This window comes from Eubalaena glacialis, chromosome 16 (genome assembly GCF_028564815.1).
Source record: "Eubalaena glacialis isolate mEubGla1 chromosome 16, mEubGla1.1.hap2.+ XY, whole genome shotgun sequence".
NCBI classification, from domain to species: Eukaryota; Metazoa; Chordata; class Mammalia; order Artiodactyla; family Balaenidae; genus Eubalaena; species Eubalaena glacialis.
In genome coordinates this window covers 71,147,615-71,170,869 of record NC_083731.1, presented here as the reverse complement: position 1 = coordinate 71,170,869, position 23,255 = coordinate 71,147,615, and the positions used below count along the sequence as shown (strand labels likewise).

The 23,255-nt window shown below is 37.3% G+C and overlaps 1 protein-coding gene across 6 annotated transcripts in view; it reads right to left on the bottom strand.

Moving 5' to 3' along the window:
- RB1 (RB transcriptional corepressor 1) overlaps positions 1-23,255 on the bottom strand; it is a 138,451-nt gene that overhangs the window by 100,628 nt on the left and 14,568 nt on the right. For 4 of the 6 annotated variants that reach the window (XM_061170714.1, XM_061170716.1, XM_061170717.1 and 1 more), the window contains exon 3: positions 1,425-1,540. In XM_061170714.1, the coding sequence (XP_061026697.1) occupies positions 1,425-1,540 (116 nt within the window). The remainder of the gene's footprint in view (positions 1-1,424; positions 1,541-23,255) is intronic. The other 2 variants (XM_061170718.1, XM_061170719.1) reach the window with 1 other exon arrangement.

Below are 23,255 nucleotides of genomic sequence, written 5' to 3'. Positions count from 1 at the left end.
CGTAATAGACTTTCTCTGTCATATTTATTTAGCAGTCTATGGATAGCTATATAACACTGTATTGCAGTCATCTGTTTAATTTAAACTGGATGAGTTTCTTGAGGTCAGAGACTATATCTCACCTCTATATCATTAGAACCTAGTAGAGTAACATAGTGCCTAGCAGTTGATAAGTTTTGTTTCCTTCCCCCTTTTTGTTTGGGGGGGGGCGGGTAATAGGAATCTACAGAAAAAAGAGATCAAGACCTCATCAGCACCTATGGTGTTACAGGCGTTGACTAGAGAACTATTTACTTCTCTGCTCATTATAAGTTATTTAATTCTCATAATTCTATCAAGTAGTTAATAACTTTTATTTCACAGGAAAGGAAAGGAACCCGAGACTTAATAAGGATAAGCAATCTGCTCCAAGTCATATACCTTGTAAAATAAACCCAGTTTATCTTAACCCAAACATTCATTCTCTTTCTAATCCTCAGAGGTCACGAAAACATATGCTGAATAAATGAATAAATCAACGTAAAATTTTATCTCTATATTTAGATTTTTCAGCTATATAAAAACTATTTTGATTTAGTAATTTTAGTTAATAAAGTTAAACTGTGAAATCTCTGAGAGGTAAACCAATTCTAATTCAATAAGTTAAATATGAACATACAAGGCCTTTGTTTCCACATTTTATTTAGAGGTAATAAGAAAAAGTTACTAAAACATGCAACAATTTAATTTATCTCATTTACACAAAACACCAATTATGTCTAACTCTAGATGGCTTTATCCAAGAAAAAACATATACTACTATCTTTTTGGTAAAATTATTTACTGTTACATTTCATAAATATACTGCAAAAGAAATGACTGGAATTCCCAGAAGGCTTCTCTTGACTTGTTGGAAACAGTAAACTCCTCTTATTAGGCTTAGAAACTCAATACAGATGTTAATTAAGTAATTACAGGGACAAGTATTATAATAGATACTCAACTGAACATACAGTCTCAAAACATATATAATTATAATATCTATTATATTAAATAATCTTAAACTTTAATAAATCAACTAAATTCCTTTAAGATAGACTCACACTACTTTTACAAAGGTTTTAATATATAATAAGTCTACTTCATCAATCTTTGCTTTTTTTGTCCACTTTATCAACAGCTACAATTAAGAAAGTTTACAGATAGTGAGAGACACAATGGAAATTTTCCCAGGACACAAACTGCTACATTTTTAAGAAAGTGTGGCATAAATACACCTTCATTAAGGGCTCCAACAGAGAACAGGAGTTCACTAGTTGACCTAAGTTTTCTACGTTTTATTTAATTTTAGCATTTCCCACTAATTCCCTAAAGTCTATTAAAACGATAGTTCAGAAATAGTTTTCTTTAATGGCAGAGGCCTATATTAATATAAGAAATTTTACCTGGTTTCAATGTTTTTCTGCAGCTCAGTGAAAGTGAACGGCATCTCATCTAGGTCAACTGCTGCAATAAAGATACAGATTCCCCATAGTTCCTTTTTCTTTTGAACATAACCTTCCTGGAAACAAAACAAGACAAAACAAAACAAAACAAAAAGGTTCAAATATTTCATTAAATCATTCACACACTGGATACTGTGTTAAAACTGTATTATATGCAACTTTTTTCTTATTCAGCATAACAAAATTAGTTACTAAATCTTTATGAGGTCATATACTTGAGAGCATTTAATTCTACACTAGTAACAAACAAATTAGTTACAAAATTAGTAACTAAATTTTATACTGTAAGGCAAAAAAATTACTAGAAAGGTCAAAAAGTTAAATTACAACTTTCTATAAAAAATCTAGGGGCCAGTCAGTTCTCTGAAGTAAATATTTTCATTTTTCAGTAATCCAATGTCATCAAAGCCAAGTTGAAAGATTTTAGACTCCATAAAGTGGACTCTAAAATCTTTTTTCTTCTAATTCACTTGTTCTTTTATCAATCTATTGATTCAAGTTTTTTTTTTAATTTTTAAATTATTTTTATTTTTGGCTGCCTTGGGTCTTCATTGCTGCACGTGGGCTTTGTCTAGTTGCAGAGAGCAGGGGCTACTCTTCGTTGGGGTGCTTGGTCTTCTCATTGCAGTGGCTTCTCTTGTTGCGGAGCATGGGCTCTAGGGCACGTGGGCTTCAGTAGTTGTGGCACACGGGCTTAGTTGCTCTGCAGCATGCGGAATCTTCCCGGACCAGGGCTCGAACCCGTGTCCCCTGCATTGGCAGGCGGATTCTTAACCACTGTGCCACCAGGGAAGTCCTGATTCAAGTATTTTTTAACCTTACGAAATTCATATCTCTCAGTGCCCTAATTGCCTTCCTTGTAAAATGGAAATACATATTTCATTTTGTAAGAATTAAATGAGATTATATATATAAAGTCCTTAGCATAAGGCCTGGCATATAACTAATACTCAATGAATGATGGCTGTCACTATCATTAGAATATTTTTTCATTATCATTAGAATACTTTTTATCCAAAAAAATATATATCCCTATTTAAATATGTAAGTTGGGCTTCCCTGGTGGCGCAGTGGTTGAGAATCTGCCTGCCAATGCAGGGGACACGGGTTCGAGCCCTGGTCTGGGAGGATCCCACATGCCGCGGAGCAGCTAGGCCCTTGAGCCACAATTGCTGAGCCTGCGTGTCTGGAGCCTGTGCTCCGCAGCGGGAGAGGCCGCGATAGTGAGAGGCCCGCGCACCGCGATGAAGAGTGGCCCCCGCTTGCCACAACTGGAGAAAGCCCTCGCACAGAAATGAAGACCCAACACAGCCATAAATAAATAAATAAGTAAATAAAAAATTTTAAAAAAAAATAAATAAAATAAATAAATAAATATGTAAGTTTTATAAGTAAAATTTGGATTATATTAAATTGAAAACAAAAGAAATACCAAATAATCTGATGTTCTATCAAAGAGCTGGAACTGCTTATTACTCTTAATTGGAGATTACAATGGAGCTGAAAAGTATGTGATGCAATTTTATATTGTTCTGAAATCTCAATTATATAAAAGCTTTAGAAAAAAGAATTATTCTAGATTATCAAGTTTTATGGATAATATGAAGCTTATCGCTATCCAACTCTAAACTTTTCCTTAATTTTAGCTACTTGGGAAATAAATATTTTAAAACTTATATTACAACTATACACCCACTAGAATTGTTAAAATTAAAAAGACTAACAATATCAAAGGTTGATAAGGATGTAAAGCAATGGAACACTCAAACATTACTGATGAAAACGTAAAACGGTACAACCATTTTGGAAAAGAAGTTTGGCAAGTTCTTATAAAGTTATATACCTGCCATAACACTTAGCAATTCCACCCCTAGATATTTATACCCAAGAGAAGTGGAAACTTGGTACCTGAATGTTAACAGCAGCTTCATTCATAAAAACCAAAAACTCAAACAACCCAATATCCAAAAACAGGTGAAAAGATAAACTGTGGTATATCCATTCAATGGAATGTTATTTCACAATAAAAAGGAAAAGTATAAATACATACAACACAGATAAATCTCAGTTATTACACAGAGGAAAAAAAGCCAAATACAGAAGGGTACATGCTGTGTACCCTTTGACTTCTACAAAATTCTAGAAAAGGCAAAACTAATCTTTAATGTCAGAAAGTAGATCAGTGGCTGCCTGGGGACAGGAGTGGAGGTGTTGGGGAATGATGACAAAAGAGAATGAGACAACTTTCTGGAGTAATAAAAAATTTTTAGATCTCAATGGTTAAATAACATTTGTCAAAACCTATTGAACTGTTCACTTAAAACTGGTTGATTTAGTGTATATAAATTATACTTCAATAAATTTGACGTTGAAACTATACTTCATACTTACTATTTCTGAAACTGAACAACAAAGTATATGTTGCTTGACTCTTATAATGACTATTAAGTATGTTTTAATAAAATGAATGAACATAAACTCATATACGTGTATACACTTATAAGTATTTACATTACTATGGTCAATTTTTCAGGAACTACTAAGATGTAAAAGGTTGTTTGTCTCTATAATAAACAACTTCCAAACTACCATGATTTTTAAATTTTTATGCTCAATTCTTATGATTTTGGTTTGCTTCTTTGCTCTCAGGCTATCACCTGTTGAACCTAACTTCTCTCAATGTGTCTTCTTTCAGCAACTCCAATCTTTTTTTTTACTCTTTTAAAGTTGGGAAATGAAGTATTAAGCTTGTTAAAATTGAGTATGTGTTTTATTCATTTTTTTTACATAGCAAATTTTATTAGGACATAGCAAACACGATTCAACACAAGCTCATCTGAAATGATAAAATGCCTAAATAAAACGTTGTATACATAGGTTCTGATTTTTAAGGACCTGAGGAACTTTCCTATAAGCAAAATGTGTAACCTTATTTCAGATGATTTATAAATCTTGTTGTTTTTGTTGTTGATATTGTTGATGTTCTAGCTGCATCCCAATTAACTATATATATAGATAAAGTGTTCTTTCTTCTTCATACACAGTTATCTATGGAAGAAAAATAAATGTTCCTTCTAAACTTGAGAATATTAAATATCTTAATCACCTATATTTGATTTAGTTCTTTAGAGGGAACCATATTACAGACGAGATCAATGTTATAAAACCAAATGATTCATGCACAAATATTGTGAAGAAAATAATCAGTTTCCAATTAAGAGAGTCCTAGAAGAATTTCTAGATTAAAGTATTTAAGATTCTAGATATAGAATTATAGCGAGAGATAGAGATAGATATGGAAAGGGCTTGCATTTTAGTTGTAACCTACAACATCCACTTGGTCTGATCTTATATCTGGATGCCACCAAAATTTGCCAGAGGGAAAAAATTTACAAAGCCATGAAGATGAGCATCAATTACAAAATCCTACTCTATAATCATCTTGTTCACTTTTTAAAATAGTAGATTATACTGGAACACAAATAACATAATTTAACACAAAGTCATCTGATATGATAAATGCCTAAATGGAAAACATCAGTCTAACCACCATATTTGCAATCATTTAAAAATCATATATCTTCATATAGTTTTCTTTGCCTCTTCCAGTTTGTTTCTTTATATCTTCCAAAATTTGACATCTCTAATAATTTTTAAAGAAATACTCATTAAAAAAAAAAAGAAAAAAAAAAAAGAAGTACTCATTATGCAGCTGCCATGGTTTTATGACTTTGGGGATACAGTGATGAAAACAGAAACAAACAAACAAAATTCCCTGTCTCCCTGGGACTTATACTTTCATTTATGTTAAGAACATGGATTTTGGTGTCAAACATTCAAGAGTTTGAATACTCTAGTGGTATAACTGTGAGCAACTTGCTTAAATCCAATCAGACCTCAGTTTCTACTAAAATAGGGATGATAATAATATCTAATCAGAGTCACTATGAAAATTAACAGTGAGGACACTTTTTATTTTTATTTATTTATTTTTTTGGCCTCACATGGCGGCATGCAGGATCTTAGTTCCCCAACCAGGGGTCAAACCTGTGCCCTCTGCAATGGAAGTGCAAATTCTTAACCACTGGAATGCCAGGGAAGTCTCTGAGGATGCACTTAAGTAATCAGCATGGTGCCCAGCATTATACTCATTGAATCACAGCTATCAGCAGCAGCACTATTATCAGTGAAGCTAGCACTCATTCCTCTATATCATATCTGTCTCAATACTATCCATAATCCAACCTTCTCCACACCAAAAACATCCATTCCTGGGAATGCTAAGGAATGCTGGAGTTGTGTGTGTGTGTGTGTGTGTGTGTGTGTGTAAGAAATGACCTCCAGCCCCTGGAAACCACTGACCTGATTTCAATTCCTTTTCCAGAATACCATACAAATGGAATTATATAGTCTGTAGCCTTTTTTGTCTGGTTTCTTTCACTTAGCATAATGCTTCTGAGGACTCATCCATATTGTTTTATCTATAATATTAGTATTTATTCCTTTTACTTGCTGAGTAGCACTCCATTGTATGAATATGCCACAATTTATTTATCTATTCCAACAGCTGAATACACTGCTATGAATAAGGCTACTAACCCTAGCCTTAAATATCCAACTACAGATCTTTAAGTGGATGTATGTTTTCATTTTTCTTGGGTGAATATCTAGTTGAGGAATGCTAAGTTCTATATTAAATACAAGTTTAAGTTTATAAGAAACTATAAACTGTTTTCCAACGTGGCTGTACCATTTTGCATTCCCACCAGCAACAAATGAGAGTTCCAGCTGCTTCACATCCTTACTAGCACTTAGTTTTTGTTTGTCTGTTCTTGCCTGATTTTTAGCCATCCTAGTAGGTATGTAATGGTACCTTTTCCCAAGGACTAATGACACTGAGTACTTTTTCAAATCTTACTTAACGTCCATATCTCTTCTTTGGTAAAGGGTCTTTTCAAATCTTTTGCCAATTTTCTATTCAGTTGTTTGTCTTATTAAGTTGTAAGAATTAGTTACACATTCTGGATTCAAATCGCTTAACAGATATGTGTTTTGCAAAAATTTTCACCCAATCTGTGGCTTTTCATTTTCTTAAATAGTGTATGTCAAAGAGCATAAGTTTTTTATTTTGATGGAGCTCAATTTATTACTTTGCTTTATAGATCATGCTTTTGGTGGTACTATCTAGGAAATCTTTGCTTAACCCAAGGTCACGAGGATTTTCTCCTATGTCATCTTCTACAAGTTTAGATCTACAATTCATTTGAATTAATTTTTATAAATGGTGCAAGACAGGGATTAAAGTTCATTTTTTACATATGGACATCCAATTGCTCCGGCATCGTTTGTTGAGAGGAATATCCTTCCTCCACTGAATTACCTTAGCACCTTTGTGTGCAAAGACTGACTATATATGTGTGAATTCTATTTCTGGATTCTCTGTTCTGTTCCACTGACCTACTTGTCTTTCTTTTACTAGTACTACAATGTCTTGATTACTGTAGCTATGTTTTGTTCTTTTTTAGTTCAGTTTGATTCAAGATTTTTAAATCCGTATAGGACATCTGATTTACTTCTCATTGTGCAGATTAAGAAATTAAAGATTAGAGTGTTGAGACTTGCTCAACACAGCCAGTCGATGCCACAGACCTAAAACCCAAGTTTCTTAACACTCAATTTAGTATTGTTCCATTTATTTAAGAATATTTCCTTAATTAATTTCTACATCGATGTTTCTAACATTTTCACTACTGAAATGCTTAATCTCATCACCCCACTAGGAGTCCTGTACTCTTAACTATTTTACTATTCTGTACTCTTCATTTCTATTTTACTGAGAAGGTTAGAGAATCACAATACCAAAAGCCTCAACATTTTTCTCCACATCAAATAATTTCTAAATACCATAAATTTCAGTCTTCCTCCAAATGTCTCTGCATCTTCGACTTCCTCTTCTGACTCTGACAAATGGACATTCTCCTCCACTCTCAAATTAATATATCTAATCCCTCCGTACCTCCCACTTTGGATCACACTGCCTCTCATCTCCTTCAAGACCTAGTTTATTAATTCTTCCCTCTGTCTTCTGTAATTTCTCTAACAGTTCTTTCTAAACACTTATTTCCCTTTAGATAAGCCTGCACCACCTTAAAAAAAAAAAAAAAACACCTATCCCTGGACTTTATCAAGCTACTGGCCTAACCACACATCTAAACCTCTCACTATTCTCACTATTCACTCTCACAGTCACACCTACTGCATCCACTGAACACATCTACTATTTAATCACCATTCTACTGACGCTAGTCTCTAAGTCTCCAAAGACCACTCTCTTTCTAAACTGAATGGCCTTTTCTTTGGTTTCATCCACAAAGTCCTTATATAACATCTAACACCACTGTAATGAAACTGTTTCCCTTAGCTTTTTAAACATTCTAACATCCTCATTCTCTTTATTTCTCCCAACTTTTTCAGTGTTTCCTAACTCCCAGGACTTTTTCCCAGAACCTTCTCTTTTCCTCCACAATCTCATCCACTTCTATAGCACCCTCATCACCTCCATACAGATGTTTCTCATATCTCATCCTGCTTTCCAGCCCTCATTGCTCTCTCAAGATCCAGGCCCTATTTTCCAATGGCAATTTACAACCTAAAATCTGTAACTGATTTGTTTTCTTGAAAGTTTAGTTGAGAATTACAAAATGGGCTCAGAACAGCACCTTAAAAATTGTTAAAACAGAGGAAAAGTAATTTTTACTCAGCCAAAAGAATGACCAAAAAATAAATAAATAAATAAAAGAAGAAAAAATGGGGAAAAGGTAAGAAAAAGCATTTTGCAAAAGAAAAAACAGTAATTTCCAATAAACGTATTTTGAAAATACTGAACCTCAGAATAGTGTCAACTGAAGGACAATTTGCAAATATGCATCAAGATCCTTAAGAGTTCAGTTTTATCTCTAAGAATTTATCCTATGAAAGTAATTGGAGTGTTGAGTCAAGATTTAGTGTAATATATGTTCAAAGAATTATTTATAAGAGTAAAAATAGTGGGAAAAGTTTAAATATCTTTAAATAAAATGGTTAAAAAAATTGTGATAGAGCTATATCATGGAATAACATAAAACTCTTAAAACATTTCAAAGATTATAAGGACATGGGAAAATACCAAAGACATGTTAAGAGAAAAAAACACCAGAATACAAAATTCTGTGTATATTTTGACTCCAATTTTGTGAAAAAATTTTAAAAGGAAGGAAAGGCAAATATATATCAAAATGTTAACTATTATCTCTAGGTGGTAGGATTACAAATGATTTTCATTTTCTTCATTAACACTAGATACATTTTCTAAATTACCTAACAACTATAAAACGGGGGGGAAAGTAAGTCAACTTAAAAGTACTAAATTTATATAAAGCAGGAGAGAGAAAAATTAGGAATATTCTTGAGAAAAAACTTTAAAATATTAAAACTGTAATTACATATACTACAGTTTAAATCGAAATCTACAATCAACACTTAAGAGGCTACCTATTTAAGCTGTCGTTTAATTTAGTTCACCTGAAGCACCCAATCGACAACCCCGAATTAGTGATGACTTGTACTTGCTTTATCACAAGCACTAACTTATAAAAGAGCTCCACCAAGTGGTAACATAAATCATCTTGGAAACATCTGAAAAGTAGGTTATCTTACTAGTCATGCTATCATAACCAACATGAATTCAAACTGAAATTTTAAAAGTTAAAAACACTACTCTCTCTTATCTTGCCTTTTAAAAATATCAGCCATGACCAAGATGGAAATAAGCCATAAGAAATATGCTCTTTATCTCAGGGTCAAAAAGGATACATCCTTACACTAGATTCATGAGACTGTAGTGCGTGATTAGCCATAAAGTTACAAGTTAAATGTATTAGAGAAGTAGAGGGGATAAGAGCTGCCTTTATCTTCCACTCCTGGATTTCCTCCTTACCAAAGTTATATGTAGGAACAAAAGGGATAATATGCTAATATGCCAGAAAATCCTCCCTCTCACTTGCATAATATTAGCCCTCAGCAGTTAGTGTTAAGGAAATTCTTTGATGTGGTCAGAAGAAGCAAAAGGCAAGAGCACCACAGTCAAGAAGAAGAATGCAAAAGCTAACTTTACTTGTATCAATCATATTTTTGATACCATATTCAAGGGTGAACACCAACTGAATTAGCCATCCAGTTACACAATGCCTTTGTGGGGAGATAGTTGACTACTCCCAGAAAAACATGTACCTGGCAAGTTGAGATTCATCTAGCCTTCTGCCCAAGAACTGTGTATCGGGGGCTCCCTCCTTTAAGAGCGCCTACAGAACTGAATGGACAGGCCTATTTAAGCACTTAAGTAAAACTTAAGTTCAGTTTACTTATTTGCTCAATTGTCCATATCTCAACTAGTCTGTAAGCATTTTGAAGACATAATTATATCTAATACACCGCTATACCCCCAAAAACCTAGTACAATGTCCAGCACTAACTTGATGTTAAATGCACATTTTTTAAAAAAGCAGTAGCAATAGTCATCCCCCCATATAGGATAGAATGACTTTTTTGACTTTTTTTTCCTCCTAGTATGCTCAGAGAAACAAGCAGCAACTGAATCATGAGTAAAAAATATAAGGTAAGAATATTGGTTCTACTAGTTTCTTTAGCTCCTGATCACACATTGATAACCTAGTGAGTATCAACAGGACTAACTCACACAAACAAATGATGTTACAGACCTCATTTCCTAAACATGTGATATATAACTGACCTGGAATTTAGTTTCTAGTCAAGCTCTCTGCTTGCTTTATTGAGTCAAAGGCCCAAAAGATGATCCACCCAAGAAGATATAGCCACAGAGGACAGAAAACTGCTGCCATATTAAAACGACGACTAATTAATTGGTTTTTCTGTAAAAGATCAATGAAACCGATGTCTACCACTCTTAGAAACAAAGATGAAAAAGACTGAGGAAGTCAACTCCTACAACTCAGATTTAATTATATGTATAAAAGGTATCTTCCAAAGTTTGCATGTCAACTCCTTCTACCAGTATCACATATAATACTTGAAAAAATGAAAACATAACTAATGAATAAATGAGTTGGCGTTAAAATGAAAGAATCTCAATTGGAAGGGAAATGAAAGGGATCATTGATCATCAAGTCCTGTGCTCTGGGAGTTTCTAGGGTTCCAAATCATAAAATGATAATCTTTGGCAAATGTGCTGAAATTTTTAAAAACGTAAGAGAACCCATATGTTTACTTTCAATAATGCCTCAGTAACTAAAGTAGCAAATACTTCACTTTTGCTAGAATTCAATTCAGCAAGGTAACACAATTTACCTTTACATTGATAAAAAAGCACTGGCTGGCAGCTTTGTATGCCTTGAATAAAACTAGGAAAAATTATTATTTAATAAACTAAGTTTGGTAAACTTCTTAAAACAGATCCAAGGTGGGGAAAGTTTGGTGGTTTCTGACTGCAATATATTGATAATTCTGATTCAACTTACCTTAAAAAAAGTTTGTAGAATGAGAAAATCAGAGCACATATTGAAAAGAGGTAAATTAAAACAGGAAGAGAAATAGGAAATTTTGATAAAATAATTCACTTCAAAGCTCTCCTAAATATCTAGGTCTCATATAAACTTGACTATCTGTTTATAGCTGAACATGTAATAGACAGAAATAACTACCAATCGGAACATCAATAATTATGAATATCAGGTCTCTAAAACTATAATGCACATAATAAGGAAAACATTAATTAATTCACTGATAGATCATTTACAATCATTTATTTCAAAACATCTGTTTTATCTAAATTATATTTATATAGGGCATAAAGATGTTTAAAGTACAGAAAAACAAATAGTCCTATTAAATTGAGATTGAAGATATCCTAGCAAACCTGGAAGCCTATAACAATCTCCACAGTCATTCCAATCCTTTGGAAAAGAAGATGCTATACAGTATGTCATGTATCCTTCTGGTATCTACTTCTAATATGGAGAATAAAACTTAAGAGTTTGTCCCTATGTTTGTGGGGAATTGATGAGGGGGTAGTTTTTTTAAAGAAATATATTATAGCTGTTTTCAGTCATTTATATCCTAACATGTACTAGAAAGAATTTTTTTTAATCTTAGAAAACTATATAAAATAAGACCCCAAAATCCAAAATATGTGGGTAAAGAAACTGGGCATTTTAGGAAGGATAATTTTGTACCTTATTCTCTAATTCATTTAATTTATTCAGCAAATATTTACTAAATGCCTACCAAGCACTGAGCACTATTATAACTGCTAGGAATACATCAGTAAACAAAAGAAACATTCCTGTTTCCTGGAGCTGACATTTTAGGGGGAAGAGAACGATAATAAACAAAAATCAGTATCTGTAAGTAAACTATATACTATGTTTGAAAAAGAGGCCTTCCCTGGTGGCGCAGTGGTTAAGAATCCACTTGCCAATGCAGGAGATACGGGTTCGAGCCCTGGTCCAGGAAGATCCCACATGCCGCGCAGCAACTAAGCCCATGCGCCACAACTACTGAGCCTGCACTCTAGAGCCCGTGCTCTGCAACAAGAGAAGCCACTGCAATGAGAAGCCCGCACACCACAACGAAGAGTAGCCCCCACTCACTGCAACTAGAGAAAGCCCGCGCACAGCAACAAAGACCCAATGCAGCCAAAAATAAATAAAATTAATAAAATTTAAAAAGAGAGAGAAAAAAGAGCAGGGTACACTGTTGGTGGGAATGTATATTGGTGCAGACACTATGGAGAACAGTATGGAGGTTCCTTAAAAAACTAAAAATAGAGCTACCGTATGATCCTGCAATTCCACTCCTGGGCATAAATCTGGAGAAAACTCTAATTCGAAAAGATACATGCACCCCAATGTTCATAGCAGCACTATTTACAATAGCCAACACATGGAAGCAGCCAAGTGTCCATCGACAGATGAATGGATAAAGAAGATGTGGTATATATACACAACTGAATATTACTTAGCCATCAAAAAGAATGAAATAATGCCATTTGCAGCAACATGGATGGACCCAGAGACTATCATACTAAGTGAAGTAAGTCAGACAGACAAAGGCAAGTATCATATGATATCACTTACATGTGGAATCTAAAAAATGATACAAATGAACTTATGGACAAAACAGAAACAGACTCACAGACACAGAAAACAAACTTATGGTTACCAAAGGGGAAAGAGCTTGGGATTAACAGATACACACTACTATATATAAAATTATAAAATAGGTAGACTTCCCTGGTGGCACAGTGGTTATGAATCCACCTGCCAACGCAGGGGACACAGGTTCGATCCCTGGTCTGGGAAGATCCCACATGCCGCGGAGCAACTAAGCCCGTACACCACAATTACTGAGCCTGTGCTCTAGAACCCGCGAGCCACAATTACTGAGCCCACGTGCCACAACTACTGAAGCCCACGCACCTAGAGCTCTGCAACAAGAGAAGCCACCTCAATGAGAAGCACCGCAACGAAGAGTAGCCCCCGCTGGCCACAGCTAGAGAAAGCCCACACGCAGCAACGAAGACCCAATGAAGCCAAAAAAAAAAAAAAATTATAAAATAGGTAAACAACAATGTCCTACTGTACAGCACAGGGAACTATATTCAGTATCTTGTAACAATACACACACGCACACACACATGCGTAACTGAATCATTTTGCTGTACACTAGAAACCAACACAACATTGTAAACAACTATACTTCAATTTAAAAAAAAGCAGGGTAAAGTGAATAGAGAATTTGAGGGAGAAGAAGGGGCAGATTACAGTATTAAACAGTCTTAGGCCTCACCGGAAAAGTGAGATATCAGCAAAGATTTTATTCTATGAGCAAAGACATAATCTATTAAATTTTTAAAATGTGAATGTCTTCTGACCCAGTGGTTTCACTTCTAGAAATCTACGCTACAGCAGTACTCTCATTTGTGCATTAAATGTATATTAAAAGCTATTCACTGCAGCAGTTTGTAGTATCAAATGTTCAAAAATAAACTAAATGTTTGTTAACAGGGGAATATATAAATAAATTACACATCCATACAATGGGAAATACATCCACTAAAAAGATTAAGCTAAACATAGAGGGACAGGTGCTCTTCAAGATACATCACTACATAAAAAAAGCAAGGTGCAGAAAAATGCAAAAACTAGAAACTTTTATTAGCTGCCTACGGAGGAGAAGCAGGCAGCTTAGGGGAAAGAATGAGAGAGACTTCTCAGTGTTTACATTTTTATTTCTTTTGAATCTTGAACCATCTAAATCTACTGCCTATTTCAAACACACTGATAATAAATTGGCTAAAAAGTGTAAGTAAATAATAAGACCTCAGTGAGGCAAAATAAAAATCCTTTCTGTGTGTGGGTGTGAAAGGGGAAGTGAGGAAGGGTTGGAGGGATAGAATGAGCAAAAAATTTATCAGTGGTTATTTCTACAGAGGTGGGAATACAAAGAGAGCAATGGATATTCACTTTTCACTCTATTACTACAAAATTTTTTAAAACAAGTATATTTGAGTTTTGAATATATATGGGTGTGTGTTTATATATGAATATATATATTTTTGAAATGCTGAAAGGGAAATATAGAAACGGTGGGAAAAAATGACAAGATGTTAGTATCTGAAAAACTACATACTATGCCTTGAAAGGTGGAATTCAAAACAGTAATCAGTTATAAGATTCATAATGACCACAAAATAAAATAAGATAAAATAGCTTCTCAGAAGAAGCCTACCTAGTCTTCATTCAGAGATGAGAGTAAAATTCCTTCCATGGATCCTCAGAAAGAAGAAAATATACTGCAGTAAACAATACTGGCCAACAGTAAAAACTTTCACGAAGAAAAAGCAATTTTAAAAGTAGGAAGTCAGGGCTTCCCTGGTGGCGCAGTGGTTGAGAGTCTGCCTGCTAATGCAGGGGACACGGGTTCGAGCCCTGGTCTGGGAGGATCCCATATGCCGCGGAGCAACTAGGCCCGTGAGCCATGACTGCTGAGCCTGCGCGTCTGGAGCCTGTGCTCCGCAGCAAGAGAGGCCACGATAGTGAGAGGCCCGCGCACAGCAATGAAGAGTGGCCCCCGCTCGCCGCAACTAGAGAAAGCCCTCGCACAGAGATGAAGACCCAACACAGCCAAAAATAAATAAATTAATTAATAAATTAATTAATTTTAAAAAAAAGTAGGAAGTCAAATTATATATTATAGTAATTATATATAATTATATGTTAGATATATCTGAGTAGTTCATGATGAAAGTTCATGATGAACTTTAATAATGTTATCCAACATATATATTAAGTTTAAAACATTAAATGGTAAAAAGGATAGTAAGGAAATGGTTTGATTAAATTTTTTAGAGAATAGAAGAGAAAAAACAATAAAACCAAAGACTGGTTTTTTGAAAAAACCAACAAAATAGAGAAGCTTTTAGTTAGATTGATCAAGAAAAAAGAAAGACTCAAATTAGCTAAAATTAGGAATGAAATAAGGACATTAAGACCAACCTTACAGAAATAAAAAAAGAATTAACAGGAATGCTATGAACAACTGCATGCTGACAAATTAGATAACACAGATGAAATGGACAAATTTCTAAAAAGAAACCAACTCCAAAAGAGGTGGACCAAAACCAACTCGAAAAGAAACTGACATCTGAAAAGACCTCTAACAAGGTAAGAGGTTGGATTAGTAATTTCAAAACTTCTACACAGAGAAAAGTCCAGGCTCAGATGGTTTCACTGGTGAATTCTACCAAACATTTAAAGTAGAATTAATATCAATTCACCAAATTGCTCCATAAAAACTGAAGAGGAGGAAACATTTCCCAACTCCTTCTGTGAGAGGTCAGTACTACCCTGACACTAAAATCATACAAAGACATTACAAGGAAAGAAAATAGAGACCAAAATCTCTTATGAACGTATGCATAAAAATTTTCAAAAAAGGGCTTCCCTGGTGGTGCAGTGATTAAGAATCTGCCTGCCAATGCCAGGGACACAGGTTCGTGCCCTGGCCCGGGAAGATCCCACATGCCGTGGAGCAACTAAGCCCGTGCACAACTACTGAGCCTGAGCTCTAGAATTCTCAAGTCACAACTACTGAGCCCACGTGCCACAACTATTGAAGCCTGTGCGCCTAGAGCCTGTGCTCCACAACAAGAGAAGCCACAACAATGAGAAGCCCACGCACCGCAACGAAGAGTAGCCCCCGCTCACCACAACTAGAGAAAGCCCACATATAGCAACGAAGACCCAACACAGCCAAAAAAAAAAAAAAAAATCCTCAACAAAATATGAGGAAACCAAATTTACAAATATATAAAAAGAATTACAGACTATGACCAAGTGGGATTTTTAGGATAAGTCCCACTTTATCCTAAAAATGCAATGTTGGTTTAAAATCTTAAAATAATATAATACATTATATCAACAAGAAAAAAAATATGATTATCTCCACAGATGCAGAAAAATCATTTGACAAAATCCAAAATCATTTGACAAAACACTCAATACAACAGGAATAAAAGGGAACGTCCTCAACCTGACAGAGGCATCCACAAAAAGCCCACGTGATAAGTAATGGTAAAAGACTGAATGTTCTTCCCCCTAAGATAAGGAAAAAGACAACAATGTATTGAAGGTTCTAGCCAGGGCAATTAGGGAAGAAAAAGAAATAAAAGGCATCCAGATTATAAAGGAAGAAGTAAAACTATCTCTATTTGCAGACAATATGATCTTGTATTCAGAAAATCCTAAGGAATACACTAAAAAACTATTTGAATTAAAATATGAATTCAGCAAGTTTGCAGCATACAAAATCAACATGCAAAAGTCAACTGTATTTCTATACACCAGAAATGAATAAACCAAAAACCAAAAATGAATTCCATTTATAATAGAATCAGTAAGAATAAAATACTTAGGAATAATATTTTAATCGCAAGACTTGTACTCTAAAAACTAAAAATACTGTTGAAAAATTAAAGAATATCTCAATAAATGGAAAGACATTTCATGCTCATGCCTCTGAAGATAATATTAAGATGGTAATACTCCCCAAATTAATCTAGAGATTCAGTATAATCCCTACTGAAATCTCAACTGTCTTTCTAAAAGAAACTGACAAATTGATCCTAAAATTCATATGAAGAGAGAATTCTGGGAAGATGGCAGAGTAGGAAGCACTAGAAATCTGTCTCCCCACCTAGACAACAGTTGCACTGGCAGAATCTGTCTGATGTAACTATTCTGGAACTCTGGAGTCTATTAAAGGCTTACAACTTCCAGGGGAAGGCAAAGAAGGTAAATGATAGTTAATTTCTGTCAATTTCAGCTCTGAACACAGTTAACAGGTACCCATGGCCAACTGTCACCCACCTGGCAGGCAACTATGCACATGTTCCTGGAACAGCCTGCACAGAATCTGCAGGAGCCAGGGTGGGCAGAAAGGACCCAGTCCTCCAAATTTCACAGATCTGTGCTCTGATCACTTATCGCTGCTCATCACGGAGGAGCAGGCAAAGAGGTGGGGGCTACTGTTGTTGCACCTCCTCCATTGTTGCAAGCACCTCTCCCTCTAGTTGAAGTGACTGCCAGGAGATTTAAAAAGTTGGCACCTTCCCCCTACTCTTCATTTTTTTCTCCTTTTCCTCTTTTGGGAGCCAGACATTGGACTAAGACATTCAAAAGCAACCGAATACATGGAGGAAATTAGAAAGTCACAGTGTACACCCAAGAAAGGCACATAGTCAGAAAAGACCTGAGAAGACCTTAAATTTATACTTCAGGCTGATCCCTGGCACAGACATAGCCTACAATCAAAACCAAACCAAACAAAAATGAAAAAAAACCAAAAAAACAGCAAACTCTAGGGAAGTGGGGAGAAATGAATGAAATGAAATAAATGAAAGAATATACACAAAAGGAAATAAGAAAGGAATTTAAACATTTCAATAAAAAAGCCAGCTAAACACAAAAGAATTAGTGAAAACAGAAAATCAACAGAAAAACCAAGGAAACCAAAATCTGGTACTTTGAAAAGATCAATAAAATCAATAAGCCTATAGTCAGATTAACTACAAAAAGAGAGTGAAAGAGAAGACACAAATTACTCATAGCAGAAATGTATGTGACTGTTTTTCTCTTGCTGCCTTTTCTCTCTTTAACTTTTGCCATTTTAATTATGATACATCTTGGGTTCATATTGTTTGGGACTCTCTGTGTTTCCTGCACCTGGATATCTGTTTCATTGTCTAGGTTTGGGAAGTTTTCAGCCATAATTCCAACAAATACATTTTCTACCCCTTTCTCTCTCTCTTCTCCTTCTGGGACCCCTATATTGCGAATTTTAGTGCACCTGATATTGTCCCAAAGGTTCCTTAAACTATTCTTCTCATTTTTTAAAATTTGTTTTTCTTTCTGTTGTTCTGACTGGGTGATTTCCGTTATTCTATCTTTCAGATCCCTTATGCGTTCTCCTGTATCACCTAACCTTCTGTTAATTCTCTCTAGTGTGTTTTTCATTTCAGTTATTGTGTTCTTCAGCTCTGGGTTTTTTTTTGTGTGTAGTTCCTTGTTAAAATTCTCACTGTGTTCATCTATTCTTTTCCCCAGTTCCGTTAGCATACTTATTACTATCACTTTGAATCCTTTATCAGGTATTTACCTCTGTTTCATTAGAGTCTGTATTTTCCCCCCGCCAGGGTTTTTTTCTTGCTCTTTCATTTGAAACATATTCCTGTCTTCTCATTTTGTTTAACTTTCTCTGTCGCCATGAAATTAGGTGAAGCAGTTACCTCTCCCAGTCTTGAAGGCATGTCCTCACGTGGGAATGTCTCTATGCAGTCTGCATGTGCCCAGTTGCTTTGGTAGGAGCACTGCTGGATCTGAAGTGAGCACAGTCTGGATCTTCCCTCAGGGTGTGCTGGCAGCCAACACTTTGGTAGGAGGTAGGGCTGAAGTTGGAGTGGCTACAGTCAGAGCTGGGGCTCCTCTGCTCAAGGGCTGTCACCGCCCTGTGAGAGGTGGGGCGGGGCTCAAGGGGCTGGAACAGGAGTCCTGAGGGAATCGGGTTTCGGCTAGGTGGGTGGCAGTCCCTGTCTTGGTTTGGGGCTCATCCAGGGCTCGAGGGCATGGGGCTGCACTTCTGTGCTGGTTTCACTCTCCCCACCCTCTGGTGCACATGCCTTGGTTAGAGGCTGGGTCAGGGCTTGAGGGGCTGGTGCCATGCTACTGACCTGGTTTTGCTCCCTTCTAGGTGTGAGCAGGGACACACAATCCTGCGATGGCAGTCTCCACCCTAGAGCTAGTTTCACTCCCTCTCGAGTGTGTGCAAGGAAGCCTCACTCGAGTGACAACATTCTCCGCCCGGGATCTGGTTTCGCTCCCTCCCGAGTGTACACACTGACACACATGCTGGCAATGGCTGCCTCCACACTGGTCAGAGACAGGGGCTGGGTCCAAGCAGGCTTGGTTCCCTCCAAGTGTGCGCACTCTCATCAACAGCCTGTGCCTTGGTGGGGTGCAGCACCAGAGCAAGAGGCGCTGGAGCAGGAGCCCTGTGCAGGCTGGGGAGTACACTGGGGCGGTCCTGAGAAGCCAGCCAGAGACCCAGGAAGTTTTCAATCTGCTGCCTCTGTGCTGTGACTGGGAAGAAGCAAGTCTGTGCATGCTCTTCAAGAGCGGTGTCTTGGTTTCTTGTATCTCTCCAGTAAGCCCCACTGATTTTCAAACCAGTTAAGGGGGTCATCTTCCAAGCGTTGGACCCTTGGGCTAAGGTGCCTAATATGTGGCTCAAATCCCTCACTCCCCCAGGGATAATTCCCAAGCCTGTGACATCCCCTTCCTCTTCTGTGTCCCCCACTAGCGGGTACAGGTCCCGACCAGATTGCTTCTCCTCCCTTCCTACCAGCCTTCGTGTGGTTCTTCCTGTACAGCCTTGGTTGTAGAAGAGTCATCTTGCTAGTCCCCGGGTCGATTTCACCAAACATCGCTCTATATGTAGTTCTGGTTTTGATGTGTTCAAGTGAGTGAAGGTGAGCCCGTGTCCTTTAACTCCATCTTGATCTCTCTCTCCTCCCTCCATACTGTTTTTCACAGTGGCTGCACCAATATACATTCTTACCAACAGTGTACTAGGGTTCCCTTTTCTCTACATTCTCACCAACACTTGTTATTTCTTGTCTTTTTGATAATAGCCATTCTAACACATGTGAGTGATATTTTATTGTGGCTTGATTTGCATTTTCCCGATGATTAGAGATGTTAAGCACCTTTTCATGTACCTGTAAGCCATCCATATGTCTTCTACGGAAATATGTCTATTCTGTTCCTCTGCCCAGTTTTTAACTGGATTGTTTGTTCTTTATGTATTTTTGGATATTAACCCCTTATCAGATATATGATTTGCAAATATTTTCTCCCAATCGGTAGGTTGCCTTTTCATTTTGTTGATGGTTTCCTTTCCTGTACAGAAGATTTTTATTTTGACGTAGTCCTACTTGTTTATTTTTGCTTTTGTTGCCTTTGCTTTTGGTGTCAAATTCAAAAAATCATCGCCAAGACTGATGTCAAGGAGCTTACCACCTATGTTTTCTTCTAGGAGTTTACGGTTTCTTATGTTCAAGTCTTTAATCCACTTCAAGTTCATTTTTGTCTATGGTGTGACACAGTGGTCCAGTTTCATTTTGTGCATGTGGCTGTCCAGTTTTCCCAGCACCCTTTATTGAAGACACTGTCTTACCCCTATTGTATATTCTTGGCTCCTTCTGTCACAAATTAATTGACCATATATGTGTGTGGGTTTATTTCTGGGCTCTCTATTCTTTTCTATTGATCTATGTGTCTGTTTGAATGCTAATCCCATTCCATTCTGATTAATGTAGCTTTGTAATATAGTTTGAAGTCAGAAAGTATGATAGCAATGATACTTAGATACAATACCAACCAAAGGCATGATTCAGAAAAGAATTTATAAACTGGACTTTATTAAAATTAAATATTTCTGCTCTGTGAAAGACACTGTCAAGAGAATGAGAAGTCAAGCCACAGAATAGGAGAAAATATTGGCAAAAGATATATCTGAAAAGGACTGTTACCCAAAATACATAAACTCCTCCTAAAACTCCTCCTAAAACAATGAGAAAATAAACAACAGATTTTAAAAATGGCACAAGGTGTAGACACCGCTCCAGAGAAGATGTACAGATGGCAAGTAAGCATATGAAAAGATGTTCAGCATCACATACCATTAGAGGATTGCAAATTAAAACAATGAGAGAGCACACCTATTAGAATGGCCAAAATTCAGAACACTGACAACACCAAATGCTGGGAAGAATGTGAAACAATAAGAACTTTCATTAATGATACAGCCACTCTGGATATAATCTGGACGTTTCTTACAAAAATAAACATACTCTTACCATAGGATCTTACCACAGGATCCAGCAATCACACTCCTTGGTGTTTACTTAAAGAGTGGAAAACTGATGTCCACACAAAAACCTATACACAAATGTTCATAGCAGCTTTATTCGTAATAGCTAAAACCTATAAACAGCACATCCATCTTTCAATAAGTGAATGAGTAAACAAACTGTGGTCCAGCCATACCATGGAATACTACCAAAAAAAAAACAACGAACAAACTATTTGCAATGGGCTGAATTATGTTCCCCCCACAAAATTCCTATGTTGAAGCCCTAACCCCAAGTACCTGAGAATGTAACTGTATTTGGAGACAGGGTCTCAAAGAGGTACAGTAAGTTAAAATGAGGACAGAAGTGTGGGCCTAACCGAATCTGACTAGCATCCTTACATGAACAGGAAATCTGACACACAAAAAGGCGCCAAGGATATGCGCACAGGAAAATCATTCCATAACATAAGGAGAAGGCAGCCATCTGCAAGCCAAGGAGGGAGGCCTCAGAAGAAACCAAACCTGCCCATGTCTTATCTTGGCTTTCCAGCCTCCAAAACTGTGAGAAAATACATTTCTGCTGTCTAAGCCACTGTAGTACTTTGTTACAGCAGCCTTAGCAAACTAATATACTGACATATAACATCACTGTATCTCCAGGGAATTATGCTGAATGAAAAAAAGACAATCCCAAAGGTTAAATACTATATGATCTCACATCCATTTCATTCTTGATGTTACAAAATACATTTGACCCTTGAAGAACATGGCTATGAACTCTGTGCATCCACTTACAGGCAGACTTTTTTTCACTAGTAAATACTATACTACTATGTGACCTAAGGTTGGCTGAACCTTCAGACGTGAAACTGCGGAAACAGAGGAACCTTGTATATGAAGGAACTGCATATGCGGATTGTTGACTGTGTGGAGGGTTGGTGCCCCTAACCCGCACACTGTTCAAGGGTCAACTGTATGTCATACTATCATTGAGTAAAGATCTTATTAAATGTCTATGTACAGTCAAACTGGGCTATTGGTACTGTCAAGATAATACTTGAAAAGATGATTATAATCACTGGTCACCTTTACAGAATATTACAAAACAAACTCATCAGCTTGAAAACTAGTCAATAAAAGCAAAGAATAAAGCACTTTTCCTACCTTTCCTGAATGATATGTACTTCAGAATAAGAATAATTGATGGAGGAAAGTTTCCATTTACAGAAGAATTACAACTAATAACTGAATACGGAATGATAAAATTATCAGTTCACCATTTACCAACCCCTAATGGATCTAGTCAATGGTCATCAATAATAGCTTACATCAAAAAAAAAAAAAAAGGGGGGGGAGGGGCAAGATGGCGGAAGAGTAAGACGCGGAGATCACCTTCCTCCCCACAGATACATGAGAAATACATCTACACGTGGAACTGCTCCTACACAACACCCACTGAACGCTGGCAGAAGACGTCAGACCTCCCAAAAGGCAAGAAAATCCCCACGTACTTGGGTAGGGCAAAAGAAAAAAGAAATAACAGAGACAAAAGAATAGGGACGGGACCTGCACCAGTGGGAGGGAGCTGTGAAGGAGGAAAGGTTTCCACACACTAGGAAGCCCCTTCGTGGGCAGAGACTGCGGGTAGCAGAGGGGGGAAGCTTCGGAGCCACGGAGGAGAGCGCAGCCACAGTGGTGCGGAGGGCAAAGCGGAGATTCCCGCACAGAGGAGCGGTGCCGACCAGCACTCACCAGCCCGAGAGGCTTGTCTGCTCAGCCGCCGGGGCGGGCGGGGCCTGGGAGCTGGGGCTCGGGCTTCGGTGCTAGCCGGGAGGGAGTCCGGGAAAAAGACTGCAGCTGCCAAAGAGGCAAGAGAATTTTTCTTGCCTCTTTGTTTCGCGGCGCGCAAGGAGAGGGGACTCAGAGCGCCGCCTAAACGGGCTCCAGAGACGGGCGCGAGCCGCGGCTATCAGCGCGGATCCCACAGCAACAGGGACGCAGAGGGAAAAACGGAGAGATTCCCGCACAGAGGCTCGGCGCCGAGCAGCACTCACCAGCCCGAGAGGCTTGTCTGCTCACCCGCCGGGGCGGGCGGGGGCTGGGAGCTGAGGCGCGGGCTTCGGTCGGATCCCAGGGAGAGGACTGGGGTTGGCTGCGTGAACACAGCCTGAAGGGTCTAGCGCACCACAACTAGCCGGGAGGGTGCACGAGAAAAAGTCTGCAGCTGCCGAAGAGGCGGGAGACTTTTTCTTGCCTCTTTGTTTCGCGGCGTGCAAGGAGAGGGGA